The 26,510-nt window shown below is 40.5% G+C and overlaps 2 protein-coding genes across 2 annotated transcripts in view; one reads left to right on the top strand and one right to left on the bottom strand.

Annotated features, from left to right (window-relative positions):
• Positions 1 to 8,569, top strand: part of INVS (inversin) — a 92,044-nt gene extending 83,475 nt beyond the window's left edge. Inside the window, exons 14-16 of the mRNA XM_074146383.1 lie at positions 3,473 to 3,705; positions 4,675 to 4,755; positions 7,635 to 8,569. Of these exons, the coding sequence (XP_074002484.1) occupies positions 3,473 to 3,705; positions 4,675 to 4,755; positions 7,635 to 7,750 (430 nt within the window). The 3' untranslated portion in view covers positions 7,751 to 8,569. The remainder of the gene's footprint in view (positions 1 to 3,472; positions 3,706 to 4,674; positions 4,756 to 7,634) is intronic.
• A 231-nt stretch (positions 8,570 to 8,800) lies between these two features.
• Positions 8,801 to 26,510, bottom strand: part of TEX10 (testis expressed 10) — a 54,653-nt gene continuing 36,943 nt past the window's right edge. Inside the window, exons 12-15 of the mRNA XM_074146335.1 lie at positions 13,773 to 13,853; positions 11,473 to 11,654; positions 10,258 to 10,468; positions 8,801 to 9,041 (exon numbers count right to left, since the gene is read on the bottom strand). Of these exons, the coding sequence (XP_074002436.1) occupies positions 8,928 to 9,041; positions 10,258 to 10,468; positions 11,473 to 11,654; positions 13,773 to 13,853 (588 nt within the window). The 3' untranslated portion in view covers positions 8,801 to 8,927. The remainder of the gene's footprint in view (positions 9,042 to 10,257; positions 10,469 to 11,472; positions 11,655 to 13,772; positions 13,854 to 26,510) is intronic.

The raw sequence follows: 26,510 nt of genomic DNA on the forward strand, positions 1-26,510 counted from the left end.
GTGTTGTTACGTCACCAAGAAGTGCATGCACTTTCTTGCAGCACTTTGGAAATTGCGGGGATTAAAGATTGTTTAAAGGACGTTTGTTATTTAAAGAATTAATAAAAAAAAAAATCTTTGTTCTGTTTGCAAAATTCATATTTTATAGAACACTAATGAGGATCACACATTCTGCAAGACTGCAGGAGAGATTAGTTTGGCAGTTCCTCCACTGTCATTTTGTTACATCTGCAGACAGATTAGTGTTGCTAGAGCTTTGATGGAGTTCATAAAGTTTGCAGCAATATCCCAACGCATTCATTTCAGTGAATGTTTTGATGCAGAACACAGAACAGGTCGTTGGGCAGCAATGCTGGGGTGAGGGCACCACACTGTTAGGAAGAGCTGCGCTTCCCTCCTGCGTTCTCTCTCCCAGTCCCACCAGTTCTCCTGTCTTTTCCACTTATGCTTCAAGCTCAATGTGAGCTTTATTGTCTGAGTGTTTTGAAACTCACATGGATGACGAGAGCTGTGAAATTGGACCAGATTTCCTCCTCCTGATTTCCATGCTATTACTACAGCAATGACGCTTATTTTTAAATAAGCAGAGTTCATATATATCTCAAAAAAAGACTATTTTAGGATGTGAATCCAAGTCAGATGGTGGCACCTGCCTGCCAAGAAGTCATGGCATTTCCAGCCAGCTCACGCTATGCAGCTGTATGTGCTGACTACTAATATGTCAGTTATTCTGATACTCTCTCTGAAATAACTAATTTTCCATCCCCTGTACACTGAATTATAGTTCTTAAGCAGGTACTTACTGTGTGGCTGTGGGTCCCACTCAGTCTTGTGCTTGTCTTTTGTGTCCAGGCTTGCACTGGTAGATAGCATGTACTTGTAGATAGCAATAGAATTATACATCATTAATGTATAATTCTACATTAGAAACATGTAGAAGTACCTGCTTGAGTTCTGGTGTTTCTCTAAATTAGGATTAAATACATTTGTTTCACTCTGCAGATTTTATAGTCATGATTTACTTCCTGAAAGTTTATTGAGAGCTATGGTGAGCTACAACACAATGGTACTGGTCTACTTAAGTGTATTAAACTTGCCTTTCTAGGGGAAATGTTTCAATTCCCACACTCCACAAACTTTATAAATGTAGTCCTCAAAAGTGTATCTGAAGGTGTGTGGCTCGCCAAAGGTTAATTGCTTATCCTGCTCGGTGAGGCTTACAGATCCTGTGTCTGGCTTGCTCTCTCCTGGGGGGCACTGAGGCCTGTGCCATTCTCCAGGGTCCACAGTGAGTCGACAGAAGCTGAAAATAAGTTAGTTGATATCACTGTTGCTCTTCTGCTGGAGTCAAGCTGTATTTTTTTACATGTTATTGCTATATGCATACTTAGACCAGCAGTAGTTTTTAAGATCAGAGCTTCTGTAACAATGAATCTGAATACCATTTGCCAGCCCTGTCATTTTGCACATATATCCCACATTTCTTTTATGTGCAGTAGTTTTGTCGACTACGCATTGTTATTAAGCTATTTTGTTAAGACGCTCCATCAGATTCATAGAGCATCAAACTTGGTCCTGTCCTTTTTTCTCACTAGGATCAGAACGATCTGTTACGGGAGAGCTGATTAAAAACATGTGCACATGCTCTAAAGATAACTGCCTACGTCGTCTCAGTGTCAGAGCCTCACTGTTGCTAAAACTTCTCTGTGTCAGAGCCTTGTTGCTAAAAACTGTCAGAAGTTCTCTACAAACATGAGCTCACAGCTGGATGCAAAGGTGGAGTGCCTGTGAATGCCTCATTTCACGTATCAGCAAAGGCTTCTGGCAGTAATTACTGAATTCCAAAAGAATAGCTTAAGTTTCTGCTCAAGTCTAAAACAGTTCCCCAATTGTTTTTCCTGCAGCGGTATTCACGTAATCCATCCTTAGCTCAAGTTATGGTAGCACGTCACTGTAATTGTGCCTCCCCCCGCTTCGCTTTCTCTTCCTCTCTCACCCCGTTGAAAAGTTCTAAGTGACGTGTTAAATAACAAAACTGGATCATTTTTTTTCTCCCGTCTCTTAATAATGCTCCTGCTCTGAGCTCATACAGCACTTAGCACCTTGCAGGCACTATGGACACTTACTGGTAAGATGCTGTTGCTCCCCACATTTGTTACGTACTTTAATGAGCTGTATAAAACCTACATGCCTGAATTCTGAAGCTTCACTAAATTAAGCTTAAATACATTTGTCTCACCCAGCAAATTTCACAGAGGTAATTTACTAAGCTTATTGAAAGTTTAAAGTTATTGGGGCTGTAAGCGAGCATATCATCCCTCTTTGGCATTCTATTGTGCTTTTATGTACTCATTTTCTGTATATGGCTGCTGTTTTGTTTGAATTATGTAGTTCATTGGCTTATAACATATATTCAAACAATTTGTTTCTGGTTGTGTTGTCTTTTGTTTTAATTTAGAACTTGTTGCAGATGGAGCAACAGAACAAAATCGCCTCTTTCTCCCCCCTTCCTCATTCGCTTTACTGGAGCAACCAGTAGAAGCCTTTTAGAGCGCTGGAGGGAATGATGATCAATGTGTTTTGGCCTGTTACCAAACACTTATAATTAATATTTTACAAGTGTTACTCAATGTTCATTTGTGACAAGTTTGTACTGGGAAGATTCAGAGTTACTTGCTAGGCCAGTTAATTGACTTGTGAGTGTGAAATGCCAATATCTGATTGAATACCTCTATCTGATACAAGAAAAAAAAACCCCAAACCACTCCTTGTTGCTGGTGCCATTAGCCACCGAAGCGGGAAGGACACATCATCTACCGCTGCCACTTGGAACAGGGCTGTGACTGCCTGTGAGATCAAAGCAGCCGTGGCAAGGCTGGGTCGGGAGCCAGGGAAGGGAGGAAAAAGCAGGAACAGGTTGGTGAAAACAAGGCGAGAGGAGCATCTGCAGAGGAGGGATGGAAAGGGGCTCAGTTTTCTGTAGAGGAACGGCGCAGGTCAGCCCGTAAGAGGTAAATTTGGCTCATCTCCTGCTCTGATCAACTGAGAATACAAAGTGGTGAGGCACACGAGAAAAACTGGTGTTACTAAGCTGTGAATATAGTACAAATGAGAAAAAAATATTGAGTATACTGTTATATCATGAATATTTATAGGTTTTGTCTTCTCCAGGTTTTCTGTGTATTATAAAGCCATTGATAAGCTGATGTTGCTTATCAAGGTACTGTAACTTTTGATACCCGTAACGCCACATCTTTATTAACTGTGTGAAACAATGGACGCGTCCAGAATTGAACCCAGCTCCTACTTTTTCTTCTGAGCAAACATTTCTCATCCAAGTGACTTAGCACAGCAGTGGGAGTTCTGTTTTCCCAGTTACTCATGTAATCCACCATGTGAACTGATGCGTGGAGAGCACCGAAGTTAAAACAGGTCACCTAAAACAAGCGCTCTCCTCTTTTCTGCTCTCTAGTTACCAGCTAAGACAGGAGTTGTTTCAGCTTCTTGGTGCTAAGCGGCAGTGCAAAGAAGATGAAGACAAATGGAGACAAGAGACAGCTGCCTTCTTCATTCAGGTTGCTTGGAAGAAACAGCTGAACCATAGCCCTCTGAAATCAGTTCCGTCATGTAAAAGTCTGAAATCTATAAACAAAACCAGCTCAGGCATAAAAACCAGCAAGCAGTCCATCCTTAAGCAGATATACGGTAATTTTGTCTTCACTATACTTTATTTTAAATACCTACGCTTTTATTTTTATAACAGAGTGTATTCTTCACTTCTTACCTAATTGTTAGGCATTTCAGCTATTCATAAAAATTGGTCTGAATCTCGGGTGTTCTGGGCAATTGTATTTCTGTTTCAGGCTGACACAAAAAAACCCCAACCCTGTGATTTAAAATAGTTGCTGCTAAAGCTGTTTGAGTCGCCACACGGCATTATTCCAGCACGGGTCTCAGGCAACCAAATCATTCCGGTGCCAGAGCTGCTCATATATATCCATGTGGAAAGAGAATAGAGCAGCTAAACGGGGGATAACTGGCTGTATCGATGCACAGTGGCTAGCTGGAGCACGGTTTAATTTTTTTAAGCAGTATTTTAAACTTTTTGGGGGTTTGGGGTTTGGTTTTTTAAAATATTTATTTCCATTTGAAGAATATGGTCTTGTTCCACGTTAATAACTTTCTTGTTTGAAGATGGTTGGTCTTTACTGGAAGAGAAAGATCATCTTTTATGATGACAGTGCGGTGCTTTGCACTACACCTGAATGCCCACAGTGCATCGCTTTTAAACCTTTGAGTTCCTTTGCAGTGTGGCTCACTGCTGGAGTAAGTATGTGCTAACTAGGTGTACTTTCCCAGGTGGTAAAAGTCACTTCCATCATGGCTCTGCAGTTTACATAGCCAGAAAGGATTAAATAAACAAATAAATAAAGCTAATAATTTTATTTTCCTTCTCTTTCATAGCAACTGCAAGATGTATTTTAACTTGACTTAAAGTTTGGTTGTGGTTGTCCCAATTTTCCATCATGTAGAACATCTCATGAGTTTCCTCATCATAAATGAGAATAATTTTTAGGGTAAAATAATGCTGTAGCCTACTTAAATAGCTTATAGCTATGCATAATCCCATCTCTATGTGAATTAACACAGAGCTGTTCATATTGTTTGTTAAAGGACGTTCTCAGGAAGGCAAAGCCTATCAGCCAGCAAGGCCTCCTTCTAAGCTGAAGCTTTCTGATGTGCAGCTGGTCTCAGGTAGGACACCTACACTTCAAGAATACTTTAGTGTTTATATATGGATGGGATTGGTTTCATCTTAAAAAAGAAAAAAATAAAAAATCTGCTCAAGAACTGGGATCTCGTATCAAAACACATAACTACTCTCAAACTGCTGCGGTTGCACACTCACGCTTTCACTGCTTGTAGGCTTGTTCGAGCATGCACTTTTATCCTTAGGTTGAATCATTTATATGAAAACCTATTTTCATTGGGCTCTTACTAGGAAAGACCTTAATATAATAGACTTGTGCACTGATACGCCAGATGACATTCACCTGTGGTTAAAATGGCTTACAGATGCTCATACTTTGGTTCAGCACAAGTATTTGCTCGTCCTACAGAAGTAAAGGGAGTGGATTTCTACACGTGCCAAGAACTGACACACCTGTTTGGTAGAAACACGTGGTTTAATGCATAGACAAAACTTTGAAAATCCCGAGTTACTCATCTGCTCTCTCCTGCCCTTTCTTCTGAAATGGCGTAACGGGGTTCCTGCGCTGCGCACAGAGCCTCAATTATTCCACAGAATTTTACTTGCAGTAAGTTTTGAGGTGCTAATGAAATCACGCATTTATTTGCCGTGTAGTCATTACCGGCTCTTCCTTGGGAAAGTCTTAGTTGTGTTTTAACTGAAATTTTACGTATGGAACCGGTATCGGGGCAAGTAGGGTTGTCGGGATCAGGACTGTCAGGCAGACAGATGGGGCTACTCCACGTAAAACAGAATAGCGTCAAAGAACAGAGATTGGAAAACTATTCTCAAGGTCATTAAAGGCTGGAACCTTTACGCGTGTAGCATCGATAGGTAGCTTAAAAATGACATTAGAGTACGTGGTCATCTCTCCTGCTACTGCTTTTCTAAATGCCATTTTTAAAACTTTTTCAAGCGTATGATGCACTTAACTCGGGTACGGGAGCTGTGGCGATGTCAGCCCTTCACTGTGTGAAGATTTAGTGCCTGGGTGGCCATTTGGTCTTCATGGTTGTGTCACAGGTAGTTCCGAAACAGGCCACAGCTTGAGAGCAACAAAGCAAATGCTTCAGGGAGCCAGCAGTTCAGGTAATTTGCAAAGGGAAGTAAAATACATTTTCCAACTAGTTTAAGAAAACTCTGAAGTCAGAAGCAAAACCTGTCAGTAGGCCTATCCTTGCGTTCGTTAGTAGTTAGCCGAGTTTCTGCCTCATTATCAGACAGGCTTTTTTCTTCCAGCGTTTGAAAACTGTTTTAATGAAGAGACCTGCCCAGACAGGTGTTTGACTGCCACCTCTTCATACAGCCATGAATCTAAATTTTAAAAGAGCTTTAGCAAATAAAGCTTCTTTTCCTTTAGCTTTTCGGGACAAGAGATCTCCCTGTCTTCTGAAATAAAAAGGCTTTCTTGTGAGGTTCCAGTGTCCTTTGCTTTCATAACTTGGTGACGAATAGGACAGTGATAGGAACTCTGCCCAGCTCCTTTAGAACACTACCGACTTTTATTCACCTAAGAGGAGCTCGGGGAACTTTAGCCCTGACTTAAAGACAATAACGTGTTTTTTCATCTGCCTGCCTTTGTGCGCGACAACATTACGTTTGTTGGAAAAGTTCAGAGCTGTCAGTGGCTAATGCCAGAGACTCCCTTTCTGACGTAGGTGCCTGGAGCAGGTCAGGATGGGCTCTTCACTCGGAGTCTTCTCCTACAGAAGGCCGAGCTGGGAAGGTGAAGGCTGACTGGCAGCCCTGCTTTTAATGCTCAGACAGGGAAAAAGCACACGGTGACAAATCTGTGACAGGGACTGACACCAAACTCACTTCACTTCTGGGCACGAGCAGATGAAACACTTTGGAGTGGGGGCAGAAGGTACTGAAAGGAAATGTACAAATAAGTAAAGGGGGCAGAGGAGGACAGGCAGGAAAGGAGCATGCGATGGAATATACAGACATCGGACGCATGCTCAAAAATATTCTGGAAAACACAGCCTTTATGACTTTTGTGATTAAAACCAATTGAGAACCTAAAAGATGTTCCTTTTAAAATATATATTTTTTAATTAAATAGTGCCTTCTGTCAATTCAGTAGCTGATATTTCAAGATGCTCTCTGCAGCCAGCCAGAGAAAACTTTTTTTTGGTTGTTTCACTGTGGCCATTAAAGTGTGTTCGTAAGTTGTAAAGGGGGAGGTTTTGCAATTCTTGGCATTAGAAAGACGTCCTTAAGACGTGCTGGGCTCACACCCTCAATGAAACATTCAGATTTGCAGTTGGGATGACCCTGGCTAGAATGGGATAAAGCACTGAAATGTTTGTATCCAATCTCTACAAAACCAGGAAAGCACACATATTATTTATAGCACATTACAGTAAATAAAAATATTGAATGAGTGCAAACATTCAGCCAGGCTCAAAGCTGAATAGAGCACTCGGCTGCCCTGGTTTGGGGACATCCACGTTTGCTTTCTAATAATTCAGAGTGCTCGCTTTAGCCCTGGCCTGGCCTTCCCCACCTTCTAGAAATGACCCAGTTCCCAACGCTGCTAAATATTGCTCCACGAAATGTCTCGCTGCTCTCCCGCAAACTCAGCCAAGAGCCGCGTTAGTGACTGAGCCGCCAGCCTGGAAACCTTCCTTTGTTTAGGAAGGTACATCTCAAGTTGAGCTCTGTAATTACAAGCTCATTAAACATAGGGAGTAGCATTCTGTGCAAGCTGTACCCCTGCCACAGAAACCCAGCTCTATCACAGGTAACCAACAGTGAGATGTCAGGAAAAAGGCCCGTCCTTTTCCTGGTAGATTCATTGCTCAGGAAATTTAGAACGCAGCGTAAATTAAACTTTTTATCCACTGGAGTTACTCATCAAAACCATTTTGTTCTTTTACAGTAAACAACCTACAGTGTGTTAATTTGCTGGAGAACATGGGAAAATCCAAGCAATTTTCATACAACATGAGACCAACCACTGCTGCAAAATCAAAAAATCCAAGACTCAAGCACTAAGCAAAACTGACTGTGCGGAACTTAAAAAGCACCTTCCGGTACAGCTGTCAGCTTGTGTAACGTACAAGTCATCTACAACATATTAAACTTGAAGACATTTTGAATTTTGTATTATCTCAGCATGACACGCCAAGCAGGCTTCTAAGGGGTCGGACTCGTTTTATTTTGTGTACAAATTAGTTTTTAAATGCAACTGTTAATTTATTTACTGACAGGATGAAATCTGAATTGCATTTGGAAAGAGCAAACGAAGCACTAAGCCCAGCACTAGGACAGAGTTGCGGGGGCTCCCCACCATTCTCTGTTGTCAAAAGTAGGAATTTTGAACGTGTTCAAACGTAGTTTCAAAGGCGAGCGGAACCGCACGAAAGATGCGACAGTTGGGGAAGGCTGCTCTTCCATTTCACCTCAAATTTAAGCAGCGTATTTCAAAAGCTAAAAAGAAACAGAAGAGCAGCCTTCCTGCTCCACTTCTCTCCTAAGGAAACAATTGTTTCTTAGTTCTAGCTATCAGCTTGGAAGGCAAAGTGGAGATGTTGACCAAAATTACTCCGTGCATAAATAGCTTTCCACAGCCAATGGAAATGGTCAGGGGGGTGTTTTCTACCCTTTGAGTTTATCAACGATTTTTTCCATATTAGTAACTATTTTTATATGGGCACAAAAAGTTTCTACAGAAAGCAAGAAAAGATGGGACCGATTCTAAAAGAGAACTTGTCCTTATAATAGCTTTGGAGCTGCCAGTGTACAGTATTTACCTTGCACAAAGTATTGAAAAATATAAACTCAGCAAAAATAAAGTAATGTTACTTTAGTTTTAAAGTATAGTGTTCTCTATTTTTTCTTCTAGTTGGTATTACGTAATTCTAATTTTTTAATTAATATGATGCTTCAGAATAATAGATGGAGTCAATACGAGTCCATTTCTCTGTAAGCACCTAAAAGGCTTCAAGGAGGCTGGATTTTCTTTAACGCTCCCCACCGCGGCCACCGCATCTACTAAAACAGTTCCCAGTAATGTCGACTCCCTTGATAAGAGAGGCAATCGAGGTGTGCAGTTCTTTGTAAAATTTTTATTCTGTTTCACTTACAAAAAAATTGACAAGCTTTGTTCCAACATCTCCCATTCAAAACTAAATAGAAGTAAATGCTTTACAATAAATGCAGTTCGACCTCTTTAATACACGGCGTTGATGGGGCCAGGCCCCTGGGGGTGAGAGGCAAGATAGATGTTGAAACAGTAATGGAGGTCCGTCAGCCACTGCTCTTGAACTTCACCGCTCTTCAGCGTCTAGAAAGAAGGGGAAAAAAATGGTTAAACTCAATTTCCCCAAGAGCACTTGCAAGGCTTTGCTTTGTTTTTACAGTTAATCAGGTCGCTGGTAAAGCTACAAGATGGCCTTGTTCATCTCCACACACTGATTTTATTCTTCCCATTTATACATTTCAACACGGTACGCCCGTGAAAGCCAAAATAATAAAGTGTTAGTAGTTGGGACACTAAGTCAGTGCTACATCGTGAAGTGTGTGAATTACACCAGATGCGATTTCCTTACTCTTGATTAGAGTGCCTTGCCTACTTTCCAATTCTGCAATTTATAGTCAATTAAAATGCAAATGAGCGAGCGTGGTTCTACTAAAGCAGGAGAGCTGAATACCCCAGTCTACAGGAGGACTGCTACCAACAGACCAACACAGCCCACAGTCCAGTCATTCTCTCTCCTCAGCGTTCCTAAGTGATTAAAGAAAATAAACAACAACAAACACAACCCACACCCAGCAGAACATCACAAAAACTGGCTGAGGCATTTTCAACACCAAAGGAACCCAACCCCCTCGGTCTCGTTAGAGAAGCTGCACAATACTCTCTGACACCTGCTTTTACCACCCCTGAGGTTATGTTTCTGGTAACAGACCTTTCAAGACACTAGTAACGGACAGGTGTGGCTGGCGCAGTCAAACCTGTGGCACATACTAGCTTTGAGGGCAGAGAGGGTGTAAGAGCTTTGGGTGAAGGCAGCTTCAGATTTTTTTTCTGAAGAAAGAAACGAGTCTTGAGACCACTGGAACGTAGACATGTGAACAGAAGTGCTGGGTTTTGCAATATTTGAAAGAGAGTATTTTGCACTGTACATATTGAAGAGAGTTTGAGTTAATAACATCTTTGTACGCCTGTTTATCAGGGCAGGGGTGTACAGAAGAGACTAGTTTGTTACTTTGGGACAGCTCTCCCTCGGACAGGCCGTGTAGGCAATCCCCTTCCAGGGCCTTTTGTCAGGGAGCCGGCTGCCGCCCAGGGCCGCTGGACTGGGTGTGAGCTGAACTGCAGAACTCTCGCCTGTGCAGTGACCACGGGAGCTCGGACAAGTAGCAGCCTGGACTTCCAAGACGAATAAAAGGCAATCGTATCTTATGTTTTGCTAAACATCTGCTCTTTGTGTTCGCAATAATTTTTAAACCTTGTATATACCCTTGCGATCTGCAGGAGACAAGAAGAAGTTTCATACCATGATGTCCTTGATAATCTGTTGCACCAGGAATTCATTGGTGATCATATGGCTCCTGAGCTGCCCGTGCTGCATTAGCAAGCGAAGCAGCTGAGCGACAACGGGCAGTTCCTCCCGACAGATCCTGCTCACTTGCAGGCTTTGCAGCATCAGCCTCAGCAGCCGCGGCAGGAGCGCTAATGCAGAAATACACGATCCCCACAGCATGTCCCTGAGAGCAAAGAGAGAACAAAAACTGAAACGATCCAGGACGCGCATTTCAAGTGTGCTTCTGCCAGCCAGCCTCACAGCTGTACAAGGAAACCTGTCTCTCTCTAAATTCAGCCATGCCAATTGCCTTCACCGTAATTACTGCCGAAGCAGAAAATTTGTACCAGAAGATGCTAACCTTGCAAATACTCTAAAATTATGTACAGCACTAGAGAAAATTTAAGGTCCTGCCCTGGAGCTACAAATGTTGCTAGAAGCTCTTCCACAGTGAAATTTCTGCCTGATGATGCTGGGGAGAGGTTTTTGTTCCAGTCACTGCTCAGGTACACCTGAATCTTTATTTAAGACTCATAAGAAATCAAACAATGGAGTCAGCTTTTGTGATATGCAAGTCATTAAGTACAGTAAGTAAAGGAAGACTCCGGCTTTAAAAACACATCTTAAATTTTAAGTAAGCTTTGAACAACTTTCATGTATATGGAACAGTTAAAGGAAAAAATCTGAAGTTTAAACTATTTAAAGACATTTCTGTTATACAGGTAAATAAACTTATTTAAATCTGGTATCTGTAGCTTTTGGTTTTTTAAATTCAAATGGATTTGCAGTCTATAAAAATGACGCCTGAGAAGTTTTGTTAAAGCTGAAATATCAAGTCAGTTAAGAGTACAAGCTTATAAAGCCAAATCCCTTGCATGTTGCTTTTCAATGTATCTAATGAAACTAAAGGCTAAAGATTAAGGTATAAATAACCACCTTTCTAAAGTCAGGATGGTTCTGCCATCTAACTGGAACAATTTGAGATGAAACCTTCTTCAGTTATTGTTTTAAATAATTCCAGCTAACTTTGCAGCCATTTTGCTTAAAGTACTGTTTTGAAGTAAGCAAAACACAGCAAAATAAATCGGGGGGATGCGGGGGGGGGGGGGGATCCTTTCATTTTACATCTCTAAATACTTGTGGGTACAAAGGCAGAGACAATGGACAGGGTAAGGAAAGCAGCATTACCTTTTCTGTACATGTTCTGCATCCTCTTTGTCTAAGGTTAGCAGAAAGTAGAGAAGACTGTAACAGCAGGAGGCTAAGAACTTGTGCAGGGTTTCACTTAGGATGCAGGCTTGATCCAAGAGCTTATTTATGGCACATAGAACAGATCCAGCTGTGCTATCGGGGATTACGACCAATCCAACCTGTATTACAACAAAAAACCCAAGTTCACCGCTTTATACACAAGGGTTTTTTGCTGATATAAAAATACGTCTGGAACCGAATGAATCTCTTTCCCATCATGCCATATATTACTTTGTTTCTCTCCAACTTCTACACACCACTGCATTTCTTCAAATCTGCATTTTCCTAAGAAGTCGCCACCCATACACCAACAGAAGGTTAAACCGGCATCTTCGTTCCATCCCCTCAAAATAAACACTCATCTCAAATGTATTTTACAAAAAACCAAACAACTGCTGCTGTGAGCCTTGCTCTGAAAGCTGGTACAGGAGCAATCCATCTTCTGCAGAGAACAGGTCTTCCCTTTTAAGCATACATCACGGGACAGAGCAGCCCTTCGTGCATTGAATCGCCAGCGAGCAGTCACTGGGGTAGAAGGAAACTCGGATTTTCTCTCCAGAAAGAAAAGCTTCTACTGGACGGCCATCGGGACGAGTCGCCTTAGAAATCCAACTGGCTCAACAGGAATGAGTGCATTACGAGCCAAGTGAAATTAAACCTAATGAAACATACGGTGGGCCCACAGCTGGGGTGATCCTATTCTGTTGTTAAAATGAGAACATCATCTAAAGTAAGGATTTTATAAGCATGATAAATAATACAGAAAAAATTCTTTTTTTGGGGTAGAAGCAGTGAATTAGAAAGCAGTTTAAATTTTAAAGTACTATTGAGTAACTATCCTAGATTTTTGTGCTCTAAGGCTGTAAAAAAAATTCATGCATTGCTAATGTGGCACTATTTATCTTATTACAAAAATAATTTAAGGAGGTTTAGAGCAGCCTAATTTGCTCACCTGCAAGTACCTTGTTTTAAAGCTGACAGAGGCGGTTGGTTCACTTACCAAGATCAGCTGTTTCTTTTAGAAATCCTTAGAAAAAGATCAATAAAGTACAAGCTACAGAAATGTGGAATGTATTTCACTGGTACGGATTACTCATGAGAGGTAAGAGATAAAGAACAATGATAGGTTCAAACTTCTAAATGTTTCCAGTGTATCTCCGGGCCAGGAACGCAGATCAGTGTCCCAAGTCAGCCCTGTACCAGGCAGCTGCAGAGGCACAAGGATGGCGTTCCTGCGTGACAGAAGATGGACTGCAACTGTCACCAAAACCCTGCTGAACACTACAGGGCATTGAGGCACTAATTAATGAAAACTAATATTGATGTTCCTGGCCAACCGCAAAAAGGAAGTAATGGTAGTGAGCTCTATGGATGTCTGCATATAAAGAAGCCTCCTGAAGATCAAATGAGCCAACGCTGCTGCTGAAACAGGCTGGTCAGCCAGTCTGGAAGGTGATGTGAACACGGACATTTCAATGTATACAAATCCAGCAGATGAGATCGCTCACAGAAGTTATAGGACATTGCCTACATGGTGCCTTTCTTCCCTGTTAGGTGTCATCATCTCGTTAGAGCAGTTGGGCCTCATCAACTATAAAAATGCACTTAACTGCTCTCAAAGGGACAGTGTAGTAGAATGCATAAGCTGATTTAAAAGTTGTGATTTAAGTCAACATCCAGCCCCAAAAATTCAGACTACAGCTATAGGTAAGCCACTCCCTATGGAAGCTTTGGTCTAGTAATTTTTCAGTAGGGCTCATACAGGGAACTGTGGATACTTGCTAGATCACAAAACCATCTCGAAAGGACAGAGAGGTCCTCCCTCTCGGCCAGCAGCATCACGGGTAACTGCAAATTCTGTCCTTTACAGTTCTGTTACCCAGCTCTGGCTTTGCCGTCCCCATCAGGATGAGAAGACAGACTGTAAAACTCATCTAAAGCTGCGAGTGGCTCTTTTCAAAAGCAAACCAAACCCAAACCAAGAAGCCTGTCCTTTACAGCTGTCCTGGCTTAAAACAAGCTGAACTAACTATTCACGAATCAGAGCAAAAAAATCCCTTTAAGTTTCGATACCAACAGTTATTAGATATTTTTTAAAACTCCACTAATCTTGTTGAAACTTCTGCAAATGCTGAAATTACGTATGAAATATATGGAATAAGGGGATTTGAGGGTTAATGAGACTGTTAGGACATTTCTCACAAGGAAGTTAACCTAGGATACAAAACAGTACTTACCAGATATTTACAAATGCCAGTCTGGAGAATGTCAAAACACTGACTTTGGGACGGTATAGTGGACAAGCTGTGACAGATCATCTGTTTCAATAAAACAGAAGTTATATTTAAGTACTCTCAATGCAACCAGCAGTCATTCACTGTGTAATCATACCTTGTTGACAGACCTAAATACAAAGTACCTGTTGGGGAGACATAAGCAGCTTTGTCTCAAAGTACTGATTCTTTACAGTGTATGAGTAACTTTGTCAACAGAAATTGTTAAGTGTTTAAAGAGATGACAGCCTACGCCATTAGGTTTTTTAGTAGTGGTCTTCTTCATTTTATCTATGTGATAGAAGGCCAAAAATACTCTATCCAGCTACAGCACCACACCGAGCCTTCACCTGCCTTTCCTCGGAGCTGAAGAATTTCAGAAAAAAACTCCACAAGTAACTTTATCAAAGCATCAAACAGAGGAATCACAGTGAAACAGGACAGAAAAAATAACGTAACAAAGAAGAAAGTAGCAAAGACCCATTTCCAACTTACTTTCCTCTATGCTGCCAAAAATGTCATGCTCAAAGATGATACCAAATGTAGTACTACAAAGGGAAATCTTGTTTTCTGAACTGCCAAAAACTTTCTGGTGCTTATATAAACAGGCAGTAGCAAACCGTATTACCTGCCCAGAAGCATGACGGAAAGAGATTTAAAAAAAAAAAAAACAGATTAGTGAACTGAAGACTCAGATCTTAATTTTTTAGTAAAGAAAAAACATATGGGTGAGAATAGCCAGGTCGTGGAGGGGGAGAGAAAAAAAAAAAAAAAAAAAAAAGAATTGACCAAGACCCGATGAAATGCCATATGGCTCCTGGACAGGATAAAGAAATCAGCTCTAGCAGATCTGCTAGTGAGCTGTCCTACAATCCTTGGCAGATGGCTTTCTCTGTTCCTCTTTACCCTCCCATCTATTGCAATAATTTGCAAACTAGTCAGAGAGTGTGGATGACCTCCCTCTGTTTACATTTGTTGCTTCTCCCACCGGTGTCAACAGAAGCCTCCAGAAAGCAGCAGGCACAGCCCGAGTGTGCTATTACAGTACCATTAGCAATCGTGAACGTCCTGCTGAGGACAAGGAAGATGGAAGAACCAATACATGAGGAATGGAATCTTCTGTTTGCACTTAAGGGAATCAGAAAGAGAACAACAAGATCAGATATTTAAGGGAAGGAAGAATTTAAGTCCCTGAGTTTTACAAATATCTCAACTAAGCAAAACCCATTCCTCTCAGCTGCCTTGCCGACTGAAGAGAGCGCTAAGGAAAACTTTCACAGAATGATCTGACTTGAGGGATTAAATTCTGTGATAGTGTCCTGGTTTTGAGACTTAAACTGAATCAGGGCAGGTAAAGACACCTAAACAAGAGATAATGACAAAACAGAAAACATCACCCATGGTGTGTCAAAAATAAGAGTCCGCAACATTTCCAGCTGAAGAGAGACCCCAAGTAAAGGAAAGGTTAGGGAAAGAATCATTAGTTCAAGGGCCTGTGGTATGAAAACTCAAATGTTAAGTAATACGGATGCCAGCAGTGGTTTCATCAGAAATGGCCAAGCAGTATCGTTTGTGGGGATATAAAAGCGTGCTCAGCTTTTTTCAAAATTACATGCCACACCTGCTCTTAGCCCTGCTCAACCTGGCCAAATTCAGGACATCCTTAACACATCTGCTTGACGGAACATAATACTGATCAGGCTATCAGGACATTGCTCATGTTAATCAATATTACAGGTATAACTGTGCAAGTATTTTGTTTGACTAGTAGGACTATTTAAAAGACAATTTTATAGATACTTTTGCACTAAATAGCCTTATTTTAGATAGTATACATTTATTTAATAATGTAATAATATTATTAAAACTGTGTACTCCATCCTAGATATGGCAGTGCTTCTGAACACTGCAATCTGAAAGTGATAAAATATTAAGCACTTTGGAATATTCCCAAGAAATGCACTCAAAACATCTGCACTGTCAAGGAATGAAGTCAAGCTGAGACAGAGGTTACTACTGGGGATTGTCACGTCAAGTACAAATTCTGACGCCAACCTGACCTCGTATTTTAACAAGTAACACTTACACAAAAGGTAAGACTACATTGATGAAATCTGCCATCTGACAGCTCAAAGCTGAGAAACCCTGCCCAGACAGGAGAGTTGCACTAGCCTATAGAAGAGATTGCATGGGTTTGATGAATAACAGATACAGAAAAAATACAGTGAAACAGAAGTGGCGGGTCATGCGCTTGGAGACTAATAAAAACTTCTGCATGCAACTAGGAGTTTTTAACAGGAATGAGGAGAAAATTCTGTGCATAACAACTGACTACAAGGTGGTTGTGATACAACCATGAAACAGGCAAATATCAGTTCAGGATGGAAAAATAAAGATAATCACAGCAGAAGTGTTAAGAGTGAGTACTGATCATCTGTTTAATACTACTCCTTAAGACCTTATTTAGACTATTTCTGACATACTGTGCAAAACAGGAGTCACTCACTTTCAAGAAAGGTAAATTCAAACTGAAGGGGCATAGAAAAATTGCACAAAGACTAGAGATCCCGTCTTACACGTCTCAATGGAAAGAACTTAACCTGCCCAGACTGGCAACACTATACCTAAAAAGGGATATTATTGTCACTTACAAATACAACAAAGAGGTGAAAACCACTGCAGGAAGATAAGTATAACCAAACAGCAACAAAAATAAGATTGGTCATAGCTGGCTGGATGAAATGAGATGGAAATTAGGAAGGATGTATATGAAAGGGGAAACGCAAGAGACATTTGTTGCTCATAAAACACAGCACAGAAGTTCACAAGGGGGCTATGCCATACGCTTGTGAGCACGTGACACTAGACACAGTATGCTAGAAAGATCCCTTCTAATTCCATACATGCCCCATGAGGTCCACCCAGCAAACCAAGGTTTCATTATTAATAAAACCACTATTAATATTTCACCTTTCGGAATACGCCCTTAGAACAGGCCAGCCAGTCCACTGAGGTTCTCCCTGAGATGACAAGTTGTAGGAGCTTTTCCTAACAGGTACAATTCACCAACACTCAAGACTTCCAGAATTGGCAAGCAAAAGGGGCATCACAGCACTGAAGAGCAGCACACTTGCTTGGAAGGATTGTGGTAAAGTGCATTGGCAATTTAGTTTTTCAACCTTTAAGGTCTTTCTGACCCCCAAAATAGCACCACCGTTCCCTACATGCAGTTCTATCGTCCTACAATGAAGTGGGAGTGGCAATCCTTTTCAATTCCATAAATTAAATCCTGCTTGAAATGGTTTTCATAATAAATGCCTGTTCTAAAAAGTGAAACCAAAACATTATTACACATGGAAATGAAAAGCAAAGAAAACTTAATTATCACATGAAAATTAGTATTTTTCCTGACAATTTCTTTTCCTTAGGCAAGGGTTTGCATGATGTTTAATTTCCATAATAAAATGTCACAGCTGATTCATTATTTTACATTTGATTAGCATTTATCACATTTTTGGCACATTCACAGATTGGTTTTGAACCAAAGTCAGAGTAGGTTTGTTTCAGAGTATTACTGAAGTGAATGGACAGAGAACGTACATTTCTGATCATAGGGAGGGTTTATATCTTTTTGAGACAAGTACTTTATAACAGGTTTGGTTTAGAGGTTGGTTTTTTTGGCGTTCGTTTTAGGTTTGTGGTTTTTAAAATTTTACTTGAATGGCCACTTGAATAAATATGGGGATATCTGTTAGCATTATGCAGCAAATACTACAGGCTCCGTAATCCATTGGCAGATTTTCCAAACCAAACCTTATTGATCAGACGAGTCCGACTACCTGTCACACTCACAAGCCACACAAGTACAGCAGCAAGTTCCCTACTAGTGCTTCTGAAAATCATTACCTCTCAGGCCTCCCTGCCTGCCATACCGAAGATAGACTCCAACAGCAGCCGGCTAAAATGACAAAAACACACACAAAGAAACAAGACTGGCAAGGCAGCCCAGGAGCCCTCCCTGGGCTTTTTGGAGATCCCGACACCATGGAGTATTTTCCTCTGCTCTTCAACTGGATGAGTGAGAAGCATTTTTGCTGCTGACAGCCAACCTGACTCTTCATCCAAACTGAAACAGGCTTTTCATGGCTTTAATGTACAATCAGAGGAATCCACCAGTTTAATATTGCTTATCTGTAAGATGCTCTCAACTCCAAAATGCAGAGTTGGGAGGATCCGAGGAAGCCCAGCTCCAACAGAAACATGCACAAACGATGAACCAAGAGTAACGCTTTGTTCATTATTTAACTTTTTCCACTCCCTAAATCACCCGCTTTCATAAATCCCTAAATCAATCACTTTCCATAACATGATAGAATCCTGATTCAAAAAGCCTCAAGGGAAGTATTTTATCAGTAACTCTCCAGGGAAAATCTGTATATTATTTAAAACTTGATTATGTTGCAAAGTACTCTTTTTCTAAGAAAAATACTCATCTTCCTCTGAAGACACACGCAAGTGTGAGCACAGAGAGCAACAAAGCAAACACAAAAGATAATGGATGAAGTATTTTAGCGATCCACTCTGTAGAGTCAGACCAAAGACAGTTCAGACACCAAGAGAAGTGATTTTATTGAAAAAGAAAGTTGGCACACACCAGACACTATATCCTAATGTGAACTTTAAAATCTATTTTTCAATTCACATCGACATCCACCTCCAACACCGGTAACTAAAATGTAACAGGCTGTTCTGCAGCCAATTCCCAAGCCCTTGTGAAATGACTGTTTCGAGCAGGACTCTCTCCAGTATAACATGTTACTGCAAAGCGTAGAAAACGAGAAGTTTTCAGGTGATGGGGCAGGCAATGAAGCTTGTCGTCTGAAGCTTGGCCAGCTTCCCCCGAAGCACCCAGCATATCAGACAGTGTACTCCCTTGACAGGTGCTGCTTCTCTTTCTGAAATAAATTGATTTGACAGGGCAATATTAACAGTGCCCCGAGTTGTTGAGAAAGCCGCGTACAACAAGAGATCTTTGTTCATCTGCCTTGGCTAAGCTCACAGGGGCGGATGTGAAAGGTATTCCTGATTCAGTGACTCCAGAAAAAAGAAAAAAACAGCACAAAAACCCCCACACAATCACAATAAACCAAACCAAAACCTAGATTAAAAAAAGAAAAAGCCAAAAAGAAGGAATGGAGTCTGCAAGAGAATATTACATTGGTGGGCAACAAGGGAAAAAAAAAACCCAAAACACGATGGAGCTAATTTTACATTTGGGGTAGCAAAACAGGAATCCAGGAACTTGATTGAGAATCACAAATGCTTTAGAGCATGTATTGTGTTGTGCATCTTGATAGAGTACATACTTCCAAAGACTTAGAAGGATTATGAAACACAGTTAATGTCCAATTGCTGGTTCAAAAACAGGATAACTGCAAAGTACATCTTGCATCTGTTGACCTGTGGTGACTGCCTGTCTGCAGACTCCCTGGCTGTGGCATGCAGTCTGATGGTAAACCTATATTAAGAGTCAACTAAACCAAGTGAAGTCATCTTAATTTGCCACTGGACACAAATACATGAGTGAAAATAACCACAGCTCACCTCCTGTGCAACAATTTGATCACGTTTAAATGTGGGTACCAGCAAGATTTGGTGCCAGGAGGCAGAGAACTATGGGCTAGAGACAATCCTACTGTCTCACCAAGTGATGGCTATTTCTGAAAATACTGTTATTTTGTCAGCAAAAAAAGGTTTTATGCTCAACAGCTATGTAGGATTAGATGAAGCTGTACCTGAAAAACAGCACAGGTTTGGTTCTCAGAGCCATCTTAGTAACAAAATTCTATGAACGGACACCATGAAATAGCTTTGCTAACCAAGGAGCTTTTGTTTCATCCTCTTGTAGCCATAAGCAGCCCTTCTTTCCACCTCTCCTACTTTCTCAGAGCTATAAAATGTCACCATGGATGATTCCTCCTTCTCATGGATGCCTCCCTGTCAGACGACGTGCAGGAAGGTCAAAGGAACATCTGATGTACATCTCTAAACTCAGCTGCCAGCCCCTTCCCCAAACAAAAGCACTTGAAGACACAGAAAACTGTACACTTAGAAAACTAGCTCTTGTCCCACAAAGCCTGTCTCTTGAAGCAAATTTAGTTTAGGTATCACAAACCAGGATGTGAATTTATAGCATAATGTACAGTAACTGTGGCGATGTTAATTCACATTAGTTATATGCAGTAACACGTGAGTTCCCAACTATAAAATGTCACAAGATAAACTAGAAGTATAAGATGCTGGCACAAGGGAGCACTGGCCTGAAGATCAAGTTCGGTTTTTGCGGGGTTTGTGTTTTGGTCTTTGGGTTCGACTGGAAGTTTGTGTTTGGGTTTTATTAGGTTTTTTTGGTGCTGGTGTGTTTTGGTGGGGGTTTTTTTGTTGTTTTGTTTTTGTTTGGTTTTTTGGGTTTTGTTGGGTTTTTTTTAAGTTGTAAGCTTTATATCCCAAGAAAATTATGAAAGAGACCTTTGAAAAACAGCTTTATTCATTTTAGGACATATTGTATTTATTTATATAATTTCTCCTTTCTTTGGAATTTGCTTTACTTTTTAAGAAAAAAAGCATTATTTTCATTTCCAAACATTAAACTTGGATACGATGTAGTTTTACAAAACACTAACGGGCTTATACAGAGGGTTTTTTTTATCCTCCTTAAAAGAGGGTAAAAATTAAAGCCTATTTCTAGTTCAGAAGGGATATTATTTACCTTCAGCTGCTTTTTCTCCCCAATGTAACTCGAATCTGGAAAGCGCAATAAAGACCACAAGTTGAAATCTTACAGGGACTTAAACTCTTCATTTTAAAAAATTAGTGAGTTTTTAAAGTGTTAATCTGCTCAAACTGAAGCTTCAGCACTGCAATACACACCATATTTACAAATACACACCATTTACTTCAAGACAAACATCCTTGCAGGACTTTTAATTTACATACTGTCTTAAATGATTCATTGTCATTTTCCATAGCAGATCAGTGCAGATGCAGCTTTCCCAACTCTACTGCACTTACGAGACATCTCTGGTTTTGACACACATTAATATATTAAATTATATGCACCCCAAGGTTTTTGAATCCAAGACTGATTTTAAAAGCAGGAGACCTTCCTTAGTATTTTCTCTCAAACATTTTAAACATTTTGTTGAGCATTTTATTTCTTCAAGTCAATTATATACTCAATATAACCCTAAAATCTCGACTTCGAGCAGAACTTTTGAATTACCATTTGCTTTCCCCCTCCAAAACGCTCAAGTGTCAAACACCAAATATTACAACAACAGAAATTATCATGTATACATGGTTACCTTGTTAAACTGTTCATTCCTGTTGGCACTATTTCATTTGATACTGGCAGAACAATTCAATTACAGGGGAGTGAACAATATTACCGACAAACACTATGGGCACGGTTAAAATGAACGAAGACTGAAGGCTCTTCCCTCAGGCTGCAACCATTTATTCTGAAGCCCCATCTATTTCAGCTACAGGGGTATGATTTTAAATAATTGGCTTTAGTAAGGCAGAGGTCATTTTAAGTAGGAGTTGTGCCAGAAAAGGAACTAAGGTTTCCACATTTAACACATCTTTTAGACAAAATACGAAGATTAACCTTTACAGCTACAAAAAATGGCATTTAAAGGGACAATTTTCTTAAGCATTGCTCGTGAAGTGAAAATCACCATTACCTAAAAGCTTCTGCAAAAAGTTAACATGGCTTCAGATTTCCAATATACAAATTACCACTCTCCAGACAAAAAGAAGTTACAAACAGTATCCATCTCAAAACAGTTTTGTTATAAATGACTTAAAAACATCCAAAGCAGAAGTGCCTTTGTTTGGCCTTTTCACCAATTACGGTTAGCCACATGCTACCAAGTGCACTGGGTCATATTAACACTCCCAAAGTCCAAACTGCCATGTGAAAAATGCCGCAATTTCTTCTTGTCCTTTGCACAACTTGCTCTTTCTCCAGAGGCATACCTTTTCTCCCACATCTCTGACATGCATGTATTATACATTAAATTCGCTCTTACAGTTCATTACCATTAGAAATACATTTCACTCACTATATCGTACAGTGAGCTAGCGACAGAAACCTGGGATTGCCTGCCTCTGGATGTGAAGACGAAGTTGAGCAGTGAGCAATAAAGCCAGCAAGCTGTGGCCTCCTACAGATTCACACCTGGGACCCTTCATCCCTTGCCCTTCTGTTTCTTCATCACCACAACCCCAGCTGCTCCTGCCTCACAACCCCCTGATGCCCTCATGGACCAAGCGACAGCACCTGCTGAGCCTGGTCCAGAGCGATGCAGGTGCAGGCTGGCCAGCCGGCTGCTGCCAAGCAGGATGCAGAAACCCAGTTGGAAACCACCTTGTGCTAGTCTAGAGTTTTTTCCAATTCCACCTGCTTATTTTAGTAAAACTTACAGGCAAGTAGTATTTGCAACTTTATTCTTTTAGCAGGGAGCCAAAAACTAGCCAATGGTTCAGACAAAACTAGTGGTGAAAGAGAAGAGGAGGATGGATGGACTAACAATAATAATCTCATCACTAGTCTCATTTATTCATAGGAAACCAGGCTGTCAAATCCTAACTCCATCAGATCCTTATTTATTTTCTCTTTTAAATGAACAATTCTCAACATAAAGTTGAGGCCTGAATGTTGCCTGTTCTGCAGCCAATGGAAGGTTGTTCTCACTTACCAGGTATTTTTAACTACTACAAATATTTTGCTTAACACTGCAGCATGACCATAAACTTCCTTATTCAGCAAGGGAAAGCATGATAGATTGAGCATTCAGAAGCTGTGCCGCTCTACTCAGTTCCACCAAAAGCGTGACTAATTCAAGATGGGTTTTATTAATTCCGATAGCACTTGTTTATTTAAATAATTGTCTGTCACGCTAAAAATATTTTGATTCTAAAATTGTGTAACACCTTGAACTAAGTCAGCTTGGAAGAAAGTGGTCTCCAAACCTACCTCCCTCAGACTCAATGCACATAAAGCCATCATATCATATTGTTTTTCCAGACACCCTAGAAGAGCCTCATGATTTGCTGGCAGTTTTCTTTTCCCCAGAGGCTGCAGCTCTGGGTTTTTTGGGGGCTTGTTGCTGTTTGATTTATTTTCTAGTAGAGCGGTTTTTTCAATACCTGGTGGAAACTACTTACTCTACAGGAAGTATTCCTTTGTAACTTTTGGCAAAGCTTGAACTGAAAGGTTTTCTAAAGCCAGGATTTTTATTTTTTTTTTTTTTAAGGGTCCAGCCTCCAAATCCTGAAGTTTTTATGGACTACAGTCCCCAGAACATTTTCTTTACAAACTGAACATGTAATAGATTATGGGTCAACACCTTTGAGGTTGGAGAACCTTGTTTGTACTCAACATGGAAGAGAGAAAACCCCTAAAACTTAATGAACACAGCTCTGTTAAATATTTAAACACAGAAAAGAGTCACCTAAAAGCCTAACTTCTGATTTTTTAAGTGGTAACTTCAGCACAGTTTTATTTATATATTACTTACTGTACCTATGACTGCATATGAAATCAAAATCAGCCAAGTGAAAAATTAATAGAATCCTGTGGTTCATAAAAGGAAGTAGTTGTCTTAATACTGATCTATTATCTTTGTAAAAACAAAGAGATTTGAAACAGCAACAGTGCATCCCAGACACCACTATTACCAGGTCTTATTTCTTCTCTACTAGGGTAGAAAGCTACTGAAGAGGTGCCCCTACTTTTCTGTCTGCAAATTCCATGGGGAAAAACAAAAACAAAACAAAACAAAACAAAAAAACCCACCAAAAAAAAAGTAATGCTGTTAAGAACAGCCCAAACAGCATTGCAAACTACCAGTCCTGGCAAGCACTTAACATGAACAGTTCGACTTCCAGATCATATGTAAGTGTAACAACCTACCAGATAAAAAAATAAGATCTCCCCTTACTGGGAATCTCATTATGCTCTAAACCCAAAAATTAATACAGAGGTTTGTCAATGGAGAAATAAAAGTTCTGTTTTATCCAAGAGAAGAGGTTTTCAAAGAATCACAGAATCACTGAAGTTGGAAGGGACGCCTTGCACCCAGCACTGTAGCCAGCCAGGTTTTGAGTATGTCCATAGATTGGAACTCCGTCACTTCTCTGGGCCACTTATTCCAGTATTTGATCACCCTCACCGTAAAAAGAGTTCTCTTATGTTTAGATGGAACCTCATGTGTTTTAATTTGTGCCCTCTTGATCTGTCACTAAGCACTACTGAGAAGAGCCTGGCTCCATCCTCTTCAGGTATCTGCACACACTGATAAGATCCCCCTGAGCCTTCTCTTGCCCAGGCTGAACAGTTCCAGCTCTCTTATCATCACCTCACATGAAAGATGCTCCAGTACATCCATGTCCCTCTTGTCCTGAGGAGCCCAAAACTAGACAAAGTACTTCAGATATGACCTCATTGGTGCCGAGTAGAGAAGAAGGATCACCTCTCTCAACCTGCTGGCAACACTCCTCCATCAGAACCTCAAGGTCCTTCTCTGCAGAGCTGCTTTCCTGCTGGTCAGCCTCCAGCATCTACTGGTGCCTGGGATTATTCAGGTGCAGGAATCTGCATCTTCCTTTACTGAACTTCATGAGGTTCCTCTCTGCCCAGTTCTCCAGCCTGTCCATAACTTTCTGAACGGCAGCACAACCATCTGATCTATCACCTAATCCTCCCAGTTTTGTACCATCTGCAGATGTGCTGAGGATACACTGAGCGCTATTGTCCAGAACATTAATGAAGGTTAGAAAGTACCGGCCCCAGTAACAATCCCTGAGGAACAGCACCGGTGACCTGCCATCAACTGGACTTCGCACCACTTATCACAACCCTCCAGCCTGGCCATTCAGGCAGTTTTCAATCCACCTTTCTGTCTACTTATCTAATCCATTCTTCTTGTCAGCTTGTCAACAAAGTTATTATGGGATACAGCATCAAAAACCTTACTAAAGTCAAGATAAACTGCTCTCCCCTCACCCACCAAGCTAGTCACCTTGTTGCAGAAGGCTAACAGGTTAGTTGAGCACAATTTGCCCTTCATAAATCCTTGCTGACTCTTCCTGATCACATCCTATGTGTATCGATATAATCCAGTTCACTAGAAATTTTCTCTCCCCAGTCATGAACGTGCTTATGAGGAAAGCTCAGAGTTGTAAGAAGCAGTTCAGAACTCCCTTTGGTTAAGAGTCAAAATGAGGTGGGTCCAGAAGGTCACACACACATTTTTGATGTGTGGGATTTTTGTTCCTGTTCTCTCTTTCATAACTTAAGTCTCCAGAAAAGACTTCAGGCTGACACGTAACTGCAGAAGTAGCGTAATGCTCCACTGGATGTCCAAATCCTCTTTCATTACTAACCAAGGATATCCAGCTCTTTGCTTAATGACTGCCATCCACTTTTGAGAACCTGAGAGAACATACCGTATCTTTCCCAAGAAAAGGCACTTTAATAAAAGCAAGTCTCAAGTTTCTGAACATAATGACTCTCCTTGATGGCATCAAAACACTGAAAAGATTGTGGGAGAAGTAAATCAAACTTACAACCAGGAACCAAAAGCACAAGCAAAGCTATTGACAATTTAAATACTTCATTGCCCCTAAGTGAAAATCGTCATATTGTGTGGTTTCTCAACCAACTCAGACTGGTGGAAGAGAAGCAAAAAGAGGAAGGAGAAGACCCAAGAGGTGGCATTTTCAGAAACAGGTAAAGTATATATAAATCCTTCAGATTATGCTAGCTCTTTGAGAAACAATCCCTCTGGTGCATTCACAGAGGAACAGTTCCATACAGGACAGGGAGAGAAAGCTTTCTCGTCTTTCAATACTGGAGAAAAGAGTTTTGGTGAAAAAAAGGCTTCATTACTGCCCAGAAGAGACAAAGGGAGACAAATTAGAAAATTTAGCTGCTTCACAGGTCAACTGACTGAAAGCAGGACATCTAAACATGTGTGTCAGTCATGGTGCCAAACAAAAATCTTTACTTAAAATACTTTTCAATACATAATAGCACACATGCAATATATGCCTTGGACTCTCACTGGTTTCAGTAGATTATCACTTAAACCTTATGAATTAGAAGGGAAAAATATACTATATTGCTTTCTTGAAACAAAAAGACTGCCACAAAAACCCAGAACAAATCCTACACCTAATAACTTCTGTTACACTCTTTCTGTATTCATGACAGATTTCATAAATACTGTCAAATTGCCATGTCATTAAAACATGGTTTCACACCCTGAAGTGGTTTATAGTGGGCTAAGCAATAAAAAGAGTTGAGCCACAATGAAGACTAATGTGCACCTGTTCTGAATGAAATCTGGTGGCTCAGATCCCATTAGAACCAGCAATAAAACTAAGCTTTTGGTACTTAGGATCTTACAAGCAAGAACTGAATTCACAGTGAAGTTTCTAATCCCAGTAAATTTTGATTAAATAAGCACCAGAAGTTATTCTAAATAACCACTAATGCCAACTTAATATTACTTCCAAGTTAAAAATCTCATTTAATGCAAGTGCTTTTTAATTAACAGTGGAATTTACTCTCAAATAAAACTCTTCATAATTATTTTTACAATTGATTTATTTTTGAAAGCCAAAACATATTGC

The sequence above is a fragment of the Numenius arquata genome, chromosome 4 (genome assembly GCF_964106895.1).
Source record: "Numenius arquata chromosome 4, bNumArq3.hap1.1, whole genome shotgun sequence".
NCBI lineage: Eukaryota > Metazoa > Chordata > Aves > Charadriiformes > Scolopacidae > Numenius > Numenius arquata.